Here is an 11,128-nt window from a genome sequence, read left to right as displayed (position 1 = left end):
GGCCCCTGTCCGACAGACTTTCAACTCACACCTCCGGCGTCCCTGTGGAGGCTGGGGGCATTGAATCCGAGTGGACAATGTTCAAAGTTTCCATTGCTGAAGCTGCGGCGAGGAGCTGTGGTCATAGGGCCTTAGGTGCCTCAAGGGGCGGTAACCCACGAACACCGTGGTGGACACCGGTGGTCAGGGAAGCTGTCTGACTGAAGAAGGAGTCTTTCCAGGATATGTTATCCCAGAGGACTCCGGAGGTGGTTGCAGGGTACCGAAGGGCTGCAGCGTCTGCGGGGAACCATCCAAGCTGTGTACAGTAAGGATGGGACACTGTTGACCTCAACTGAGGAGGTAATAGGGCGGTGGAAGGAGCACTTTGAGGAACTCCTGAATCCGACTAATACGCCCTCTATGTTAGAGGCAGAGCTGGAGGATGATGGGGGATCATTGTCAATTTCCCAGGTGAAAGTCACTGATGTAGTCAAACAACTCCACAGTGGCAAAGCCCCTGGGATTGATGAGATCCGTCCAGAAATGCTCAAGGCTCTGGGTGTGGAGGGGCGTATGGGGAGTATGGGCTGAGGGGGGTCTCTTTTCAGGGCCATCCAATCTCTGTACGACCAAAGTGAGAGCTGTGTCCGGGTCCGAAATTTCCGTAAGATACATTTATCATATGAAATGTGGCAGGTAGATGATTTATTATCACGTATTGCTTCCTGCAGTAGCAACCTAATGCTAATACTTTCAAGCCTATCATTAATATTCACTGTCTTTTAGCTCTGTTCTTTTGAGGTAAATAGTAAAACAAAGTGAGAAACAAAAATGCATATTTATGCAGATGATGCTGTTTTATATATCGTTTCTGATTCGGTTTTTAAATTTTTATATTTTGTTATATTTTTGTTTGTTACCCTCTGCTCTCCCGATCACTGTAACCCCATTAACTCTCATTAAGACTCATTACTACCCTCGTGAGGATTGTTACCGCTGGCTTTATCTAATTTCCTAAACACCACATTATGCAGGAGGTCTGCTTGGTGCAACACGAGTTTTGTCAGTAATTGTGAGTCGTTATGCGTTTCATTGGAGGTGGGACCAAGTGTGAATGGTGTTGGTGCCAGTCAACGATTGACAGTAATTGAGCAATCCACTGCCTCCAAAAGACGAAAAGGCAGCCCACACTGCCAAGTTTTTAAGGCCTGAAGGGTTGTGTGGAAAATCTACCAGAGAAGGGGGCACTGGACTGACACCCTGACAGAGTCAACTATAATTATACATGACTGTAAGAGTGATATATTGTTATTACAATGTGTGGTCATGGGGGATGAATTATATATTCACTACCCTCAGGACTTCTGTTCCAGAGTGAGATTTGATGTTGTAAGGGCCAAGAGGGAGAGGGCTCTGGAGTAAAATGGAGAGAAAAAAACACAGAAAAGAGAGTGAATGGAGTGATTAAAGACGAGAAGGGAGGGCAGATTCGGTTAAACATGGATGAAGTGAAGTTTAACTTCTACAGCTCGCTGAAGTCTGTGATATCCCCTGGTGCATGGAAGATTATGCCAGGCACTGCTGACTTTTTTTCCAGTATGCATTCAATAGTTTTAGTTAATATTTTCTTTCTGGTCATTTCTGGTCACATACAGATGACACACTAAAATGTGATGATTCGTGCACATCCTCCGTGCAAATATGCTGATCTAAGCATGCTGCTTCCAGTTAATTTAGTTCTCGTTTTAGTGTGTTTGGCGAGAGATGTTTTTTATGAATATAAAAATAATGCTTGACTAACAAAGAAAAATCATTAGATAGAAAGTGATCTGAAAGTGTTGCAGATGAATGTAAATCTGGCAGGTCAGTGTTGTTTATGCGTTGTGGTGTGGGGTTTTAATTATAATAACTGAGCCAGAGTTCCTTGCCCTCTGAAGCCAAGTTCAAAGATCAATCAGTAACAGCCCAAGAACAGAGCTCGACCTCAGGGAGCACAAGCGCTGCATTCAAGTACTTGTGAGCAACACGGCAAACAATCCTACTTACTGAGGGTAATGCCCTGCTTACTTCAAACCAGTGGAGGAAATAAATTAAGAAATCTATCATGGGAAATAGCCAGATTCCATTGCTCATGCTGAGAAGTTGATTGCAATAAAACAAAAATTCTTCCAAATCTTTGCAGAGAGTGATAAGGTCAGAGCCATGGCTCAAAATATCAACTCTGCAGACAGAGTATTTGAGAAGACTGAAATCCAGCAAGAACAGCTAAAACCTCATTCGTTTTTACCCATTATATTTTTAATTTGGAGTTAAGGCTATAGTTTGTGTAGTGCATTATTTTGTATTTCAAGTTATTGTTTAAAGGTCTTTTACACCGACACAGGTGTTTTCAATTACTCGTTTGCTGGTTGGGCCTCTAGCTGAGGTTGAGTGATGCAATAGAGTTGAAAAGTTGAAGGTATCACTTCGCAAGTGTTTTCCTGTTTCAAAATGTTCTCTAAATTATGTCTTCATTGTTAATTAAAAACCATGGGACTTTTTTGAACAATGTAACAAATAGGTTTACGCTGTGACCACCAGTTGGAATTATTTCAGTTCCAGTTTTTGAAAAATTATGTTTTGTTCATCATTTTGGCTTGGCGGACAGGTCGAGATACTACAATACCTGGAGAGATTTTTGGCTGATCCAAGCTGTACAAATTATCTAACTGCCAGTCACATAACAATGTATATGGGGAATATGAATGGGAATTTTGCTTTTAAGTTGCCCAAAATAGCTCCTTCCATGTCTTTGCAACTTCTTTAGAATTACATGATGTCAAACTATGTGTATATAATAATATGACAATGGGGTACATTGCCCTGCATCAACAGTTGGCAATACCTGTGTGTGTGGATTTTGTGTTTTTTGTGATACCAGAATATGTTAGTTTTCGGGGAAAGAATTGTCAGTGTCAACTGTGTACACTAAATGGTGTAAAATAAATACACGCGATATTCTGTGTCAATTATTGTGGCTTCCTGTAGTATTGCATATATCAGTGTTACCACATAACTACTGCTCGCTCATTCAGTCAACTTTTATAACCATATTAGAGCCCCTATAAAACTGAGACCATGTCCTGAGGCTGCTCTGAATTGTAAGAGACAAAAAGAGAGTCAGGAAGAGGTGTGTGTGTGTGTGTGTGTGTGTGTGTGTGTGTGTGTGTGTGTGTGTGTGTGTGTGTGTGTGTGTGTGTGTGTGTGTGTGTGTGTGTGTGTGTGTGTGTGTGTGTGTGTGTGTTACAAGGAAAGATTGGATCCGACCCGTTAACTTTACAGGCCACTTATTGAGCACCAGCGCAGCACGGGTCAGTAGAGAGAGAGAGAGAGAGAGAGAGGGGGGAGGAGGATGAGGAGGAAGAAAAGTACAGCTTGACCCTGACTCTGTCCAAAACCAAGATAAGTTGTACTAAGGAGATCATCTACTGCCAACCAGCCAGCTGGACTTTGTTTTCTTCTGTTACTCCTTTAAACACTCTACAAAACAAAAAAAGGGCTTTGACAGCTTAGCCATTTTCTGAGCAAATGATGAGTATATGTGAGTTGTTTTTCAGCCGGGCCCACTCAGGTTTCTGACTTAAGAAAAGCAGTTTTTAGCTGTGGCCTTTTCAGGCTGTGTCAGGTCACGGCCGGCAAACCCAAAACATAACCTCAAGAGAATAACTCCTACGAGGACACTTTGTGCCTCAAGGAAACCATAACGGCAGATGTGTGGTGTGGAGGAGGTGAAGTGAGAAGACGGAAAAGTCAATGTGCCAAACATCCTGCCTCAGCAGGATGTTTCTCTGTTCCTTTTCTGCCCCGCGGCACAGTAGATCCTTGGCTTGGTCACACCTCAGATCCAGCTATCTCTACCCCCCAAAATCCCTGCTGTACTGTACAACCATTCTCTAGCAGCACTTCTAACACACATCCCCCATCTCCATGCCATCCCCCTCTTTCTTTTTGACATCAAATCACACTCTGTAACAAATCTTTCCACTGTAGGTAGTTAATAATTCATCCCCCCCCCCCCCCAACCCGACCATGCTATTCACTGAATAATCGCTTCAGTTATTCATGTATCTGATAATCCATTACCTGGGGAGCATCTGCTCTGATAACCCCACCATTTAAGAAAACCTACATCACTTCTTCAGCTCTCTAAGGTCTAAATTCCACCCTAGTCAGATATTGCTCAGTGTGAAGCCAATCATGGTAATGGCCCTGGCCTGGGAATACTCGACGCTCCAGTCATCCTGGCCTGGGAGTGCTTTTATTCAGACTTGACATTTGATATGCGATTGCTGCTTCCATTCAGTTTTTATTTCGATCATCAGAAAACTACCCGCACTGTTCGAGGCTGTGATTGTTTGCCGTGTTGCTCACAAGTACTTGAATGCAGCGCTTGTGCTCCCTGAGGTTGAGCTCTGTTCTTGGGCTGTTACTGATTGATCTTTGAACTTGGCTTCAGAGGGCAAGGAACTCTGGCTCAGTTATTATAACTAAAACCCCACACCACAACGCATAAACAACACTGACCTGCCAAATTTACACTTTCACATCACTTCCTATCAGACATTTTTTTGTTCTAATTTACGGATGCAAAAACAAATGATTTTTCTTTGTTAATCAAGCGGGAACAATATGGTCATATAATGAGATCATGCAGAGGAAGAGAGGAGGGGCGTAGGAGGTCTTTGCATACCGTGACCTAGACTCGGCCCAGATAGTGTGTTTGTAGAAAGCCCACTGCTTCCCTGTTGTAATAGTTAAACAGTCAGATAATCATATTCTTGTCTGAACTGCAATTAGGACACTGGTTAGATTTTTTTAAAATTATATTTTAAACATGTTATAATCGTCTTGGAGCAGCTGGGATTAGAATCTGCCTCACACCGTGACAAGTGAATTTGGACATTCACTTACTAACTTTCTCTGTTTGTGTTCCATAATGTTTGTAGTCAACACAGTGATTTAGTCAAACTAAAATCACTAAAACAATATTTTTGGCACACTATAATGAATGATGAGAATGATGTCTATTTCCCAGAAGAAGGCCAGGCTTGAAACTTTGCCACAAAAATTCCTGGCAAAAACACACAGAGACATAGACGGACACCCGTGCCAGCAGAGACACACACACATACCTCCCCCCTTTTTGCCATGGAGTTTCCCAGTTCAGACTATTTCACCCTGAGCCATGGGAGGGGGGTGGGCCAATACAAAAAATGACTCAAGCCAAAAAATCTGTCAGTCTAAAGAGTAAGGAGTTAGAAGAGCAGACACATGGACATGGAGGGGCAGACTTACTTACTTTGAAGACTACTATTTTGTTACATTTGCCTTGAATCCGGACACATTTTGACAGAAAAGCCGGTGCAGTGTTTCGTTCTGTCACATCCACAGGAGATATCCGTGCTGTTGGTGACATGTCGTCTGACAGACTGAGCAGCGTGTCGCTGTATCCTCTGGACCCAGCAGCTGCCCCGGAGCACCAGCTGCTGGGTATCTTTGGGACGGGGGACTTAGGGCGGTCTCTGGGCCAGCGTCTGCTCCATTCTGGCTACAGGGTGGTGTACGGCAGCCGCAGACCTCAGAGCTGTGGCCCCTTGCCTCAGGGAGCTCAGGTACAACACACTGCATGACGTCATCTTCTCAAACTCTGGAGTTGGGCTTGGTGATTGTTGCTGATTTCAGAATGTGTGTTGCATTATGGTCCTGAACCAAAACAAATAACTTTGTAGATAGAAGTGCATAGATAGTGCTGGGGGGAATAAACCGTTGTTATCAGGCTTGGAAAGTTGAACTAAACAAGGTCACTGATAATGTGTGTGTTCATGTGTGTCTGCACATGTTGCTGAGTTTAGTTTTCATCGGTCATGCAATATGTACTTGATTAGAGAAGGTATGGTGAATGTGTTGCTACGTGTAATGGCCACGCATCGTAGCGTTTGTGTGTTTTGCAGGCAATGAGCCACGAGGCAGCAGCCCAGTCAGCCAGTCTGGTCTTTCTTTGTATTCACAGAGAACACTATGACTTCCTGGAAAATCTCGCGCCTCAGCTCCAGGGAAAGGTACGTTGTTGCTCAGTCAGAATCCGTTGGGTAACACAGCAGTTGGTTCATTTCTAACCTTTCATCCGCTCCGCTGGTTTTCATTGATCGGAAGGTGCTGGTGGACGTCAGCAACAACCTCAAGAAGAATCTGTACCCAGAGGCCAATGCTGAGTGTCTGCAGAGGTAAGAGGAAATCAGGCAATAATGTAACTACCTGAAATATTTGGAGATTTCATGGATCACGTGATTGGAATCACCAGCAACTGGTGGAACTGTTTGTTGTCTGTCGTCCAGGCTGATCCCTGGAGCCCATGTGGTGAAGGCTTTCAACACCTTGTCTGCGTGGGCCCTGCAGAATGGGCCCTCGGATGCCAGTAGACAGGTAATACATGTATTAGTGATGTTCTGTTTTCAATCAAATATGTTAGTGTTTTTAAGTGTATTTGACACTTGCTAAATTTTAAAAAGTACCAAATTTCCAGGCATCTCCAGGTAATTTTATGTTCAATCCCCCTGGAGTCAACCGTCCTTTTATCATTGTGTGTACAAATGCATGAACATAAATATGAAATAATGTAGACATATACTCCTCACATGGGGCATTTCCATTGCTTTGAAAGCTATCGGTGTAGTCGTGTTTCCGTGCTCCAGGTGTACCTGTGTGGAAACGGTGCTGAGGCGAAGCAGGCGGTAGCGGAGGTGGCCACCAAACTTGGCTTCGCTGCCTTGGATAAAGGTTCTCTGTCAGCAGCCAAAGAGCTGGAGGACTTCCCACTGCAGCTGTTCCCGGAGTGGAGGATGCCGCTGTACGTGGCCGTCGGCCTCAACGCCTTCATCTTCGTCTACGTGCTCATTAGAGAAGTCGTCTATGCGTATGTTGAACGGGGGGAAGACGACTCCTTTAGAATCATGGTGTCCCTGGCCAACAAGGTGAGGACTGTTTAGTGTTTCTAAAAATAGCAGCATTTATTTTCTCTTTTAAAATAACTAACTTGGATCCGGGGGCGGGGGGGTTTCTCCTCACAGTAACCACTTCTGTGTTCACTGCCAACCTTCTTGCAGGTGTTTCCCATTGTGTCTCTCATCATGTTGTCTCTGTGTTACCTGCCTGGTGTCATAGCTGGCTTCATTCAGCTCTACAGAGGCACCAAGTACAGGTCAGACATTAAAACAGGATAGATTGATATTTAGTGTCTGCAGGGACAATTTCCCAGATATATTTCAAATGTTGTATCCTGCAAGTCAAAGTAAGTTTGTTTCAGGCGTTTTCCTGACTGGTTGGATCGCTGGATGCTGTGCAGGAAACAGCTGGGACTGGTAGCTCTTGGCTTTGCTTTTCTACATATGGTCTACACTCTCATCATCCCCATAAGGTATGTAACCGGTGCCCCATACTCCTTCAAAAATATATTTTAGTAACTTTAACTACAGTCCACAGATGCCAACCTCCTTTCCCCTCTCACCCGCCCCAAGCACCAAACCTGGGGGGGGGGCAGGGCTTTTTCTGTTGCTGTCCCCTCCCTCTGGAACACCTCAGACTTTCCACATCTCTTGCTAACTTCAAAACCACACTCAAAACCCATCGGTTTAAAGCTGTAACCAACTTAGCTGTTTCTGTTTTTTTTTCTCTAAACTGTTTTCTTATTTTCTTCCCCAGATATTATGTGATATTCTGGAGTTCTGCTAATACCGTCTCAAAGGTAAGACAAACAGCTGGATGGAGCTGGAAAATAAGCTAAAAAATAAGCATTAAAAGTACTTTCATATACAAATTGAGATGTCTTTGCCTAATGCTGTAGTGTTTCAGGACAGATACTGTTCATACACATCTCTCTGTCACTTTAAGATCAGGGAGAACCGAACGTCAGTGTTTGACACCACCACGGCCTGGCGTTCAGACTCCTACTACTCCATGGGGATTCTGGGATTTGGCCTGTTTCTCCTGTTGGGAATAACCTCTCTCCCCTCGGTCAGCAACGCTCTCAGCTGGAGGGAGTTCAGCTTCATACAGGTACACATGTCGTGCATGTGGTCAAAGTCTGAATCCCTGCATCCTGTTTACGTAGTGGAACGCTGGCAGTCCCAACGAGAGGAATGTGGAGTTTCCCGTGGCGCTGTCTCTACGGTCTCCCAAGACATTGGTCCAACATTCTTAACCACATATTTGTTCATGTGTGTCTTTTTACGGGAAATAATTTCTAAAACGACAAAGGTTTGTTTGTATTCCGATCATGTCTTCGGAAACTTGATCAGCCCACGCATTAAGAAAGTACATGTCTGTATACTCTTTGCACTTAAATGCTATACCATTAAAAAATTGTATATATGGTCATTTTAGAGCCATTTCAGAGCCATTTTTTATAAAATAATTTGATTGATTAATTGATTGCTTCTGATAAAAATGAATAGCAACAAGCTCATTGGGAAATATAATTTGGGACGACTGATTATCTCACCTCTACGCTGTGGCCTTGAAAAGCTGTAAATGACAACAGATTGATGATTTAGTTCACCCAGACAGACATGCTCACAGTATTGAATAGGCTCAGTTGGTAGCCACTCACAAGGTGCACACTGGAAGTATTTTAAAGTGTGTTAGGAAATGTTCTGCCGTGACAGTATTGCATCTGTTTATGCTCTACGCTTCTGAGGTTCAGTTAGTGTGGACATTTACAGAGAACCTACTGGACCTTTAAAGTGTTTGGATACTGGCAGAGAAACTGTTTCCGACGATATGACTCATGAGAACAAACTGTGCTTCATCCCAGATGGAAAACCGTTACGGGGGCCAGACAGATGTTTACAACTTTACGTTGGAAGTAATCTGTTGAAAGTGTGTTGATGGTATTTCCATCCTTCCCTTGATAAATCTTTCGCTGTGATTGTTTCTACTCGGCAGCCACAAGTATTTACCTTTTTCCCCCACTTTGACCAATCGATAAAGAAATCGGTCTCACTACAGGAAACAAACTCATTCATTAATGTAACTGGGTCATGTTGAGCTCATTTTCTCACTGCACACCCTCCTCCCCTTTACTCCAGCCCAAATTAGAGCTGTGCTTTAAATGTTAAGTTATTCATCACATGTAATTTGGGGGGGGGCATACATTATCCTTCGCCATAGTCTTTAGGTTCAGTTCATGGCTACGGAATGGATGTACATGCCTGTAAATTTGCAAGTGTGTGTGGTGTACGCCTGTTCCCTATCTACAGTAGTTGAATTATCACTATGTGCACATGTACAGGTTAAAGCTTGTCTCTGTAAAGGTCAGTCTATCACTTACTGAGCCTATTACACAGTAATTAGTTCTGTGTTTATTAAGACAAGTGTAACTATGTGAATCAGCGAATGTCTGATTGTTTTTTCCTCTCTTCCAGTCTAAGCTGGGATACCTGACAGTGTTCTTCTGTACCCTCCACACCTACCTGTACGGCTGGGACAAGTTCCTTCGTTCCTACAAGTGGCACATGCCTCCGGCCTACATGCTCTCTCTGTTGTTGCCTTCGGTGTTGCTAGTGCTCAAGCTGCTGCTCCTCCTGCCCTGTGTGGACCGCAGCCTCACCCGCATTCGGCAGGGCTGGGAGAGGACTGGGACGCAGGACAGCGGTGGGAAACCACTGCTAACATAGAGACCATTACAGACCCAAAAACAATGGTGTACACTGAGAAAGGCCAAGACAAAGACACCACAGTGGCTTGTCTTCTAAGAGCTCTGTTATCAGATAACCCCAGCTCATTGGTTTGGACCTCACAGATCCGAGCTCTGCAGTTTACACTTACTGTTCTGCTCTCTGTTGTCAACATAGGCAACAAAGGCAATTGATTGAAACTACTTTCAAAATCTCTTTGTGTGATCATCTTTGAATTGTTCCATTTTTTAAACATAGAATATGATAAAATGGCACTGTGTATGCTTTTATCAGTTATACAAATTCCTTAGAGCAGTGATCTCAAAGTAGGGTCCGGGGACCCCCAATCCTATAATCTGCAAATATGTTTAAAACATGTCTATTACATTTTTTCTGTGTTGTTTTTTATACATAACTAAGACTGTAGAAGTGTAAAAAATAGGCTTTGTCAAATTATTCCAAGGGATAAACAGAGACAGAATATTCTGTATTTTGTAAGGGGTCCTAAAACAGATTGAGAACCTCTGCCTTAGAGAATCATAGACACACACATTAAAGCAGCCTTATAGGACTTTAACACTATAGTTGAATCATTTCACAATGACCATGAACATCCAGCGTTGTTAGAGAGTCTAACTCTGAGGCAGGCAACTCAACATCAACAGCAAGAGTTTGACTTTCATTTTTATACACAGTTTCTCATCAACCTGCATCTACATGGTGGCTTTTGTTTAATCAATTAACTTTGTATACTTTTCTGTAAATTCAGATTTGTGGATAATATTGCTAAATGTCAAATGTAACCACTGTTCAATAAATTTCGTTGTGACTGAACAGTGTTGCCTTTTCTCTCTTTCTCCTTACCATGTCTTCCATCTTGTCTGAAAGCTCAGTCAAACTGAGAGCTTTTCCCTGCTGAGTGGAGTGTGCTGTGTCCAGTCGTCCCGGTCTGACCCCCCTCCAGGGTTCATCCCTCCAGCTGATCTGATGCTGTATTCCAGGAAACCTTCGCTCTGAGCTGCAGGCTCCGACCCAGCCACTACTGGATCTCATCACATCAGTGGAGAGAGGAGCGTTCATCCCCTCCATCACGGAGGATATAATATTTGGATGTGACAGTACAGATAGGCCCTTGATGTTGTGCTGCAGCGAGTCATTTAAGTTGATCATTAAGGGAGTGAAGGAAGCATAGAACTGATAACTGGTAGTTGTTAGTGACTCGTGATTAAGCATTAAACTTGGATAAGTGGGCATGCACACTTGCAGAGGTTTGTGCCTTGACGCAGAGGTCCAGGGTTCTAATCTGACTTGTGAAGATTTCCTGCATGTCTTCCCCCCCACTCTCTCTCTCTCTCCCCTTTCTCAACGAGCTGTCGTGTCAAATAAAGGCAGAAAATGCCCAAAAAATTATCTTTAAAAATGTACTGAACCCAACA

The 11,128-nt window shown here is 43.6% G+C and overlaps 1 protein-coding gene across 1 annotated transcript; it reads left to right on the top strand.

Annotated features, from left to right (window-relative positions):
• Positions 1-5,192: 5,192 nt before the first annotated feature.
• On the top strand, positions 5,193-10,526 carry LOC114574054 (metalloreductase STEAP4). The gene is made up of 10 exons (XM_028606352.1): positions 5,193-5,633; positions 5,973-6,080; positions 6,175-6,245; positions 6,357-6,444; positions 6,714-6,992; positions 7,125-7,219; positions 7,325-7,435; positions 7,720-7,762; positions 7,909-8,073; positions 9,441-10,526. The coding sequence occupies exons 1-10, from the start codon at positions 5,436-5,438 to the stop codon at positions 9,690-9,692; spliced, it is 1,410 nt and encodes a 469-aa protein (XP_028462153.1). The 5' UTR covers positions 5,193-5,435; the 3' UTR covers positions 9,693-10,526.
• Positions 10,527-11,128: the final 602 nt, after the last annotated feature.

The sequence above is a fragment of the Perca flavescens genome, chromosome 19 (genome assembly GCF_004354835.1).
Source record: "Perca flavescens isolate YP-PL-M2 chromosome 19, PFLA_1.0, whole genome shotgun sequence".
In the NCBI taxonomy this organism is placed as follows: Eukaryota; Metazoa; Chordata; class Actinopteri; order Perciformes; family Percidae; genus Perca; species Perca flavescens.
Note: the sequence above shows the minus strand (reverse complement) of the source record. Positions and strands in the feature narration are given on the sequence as shown.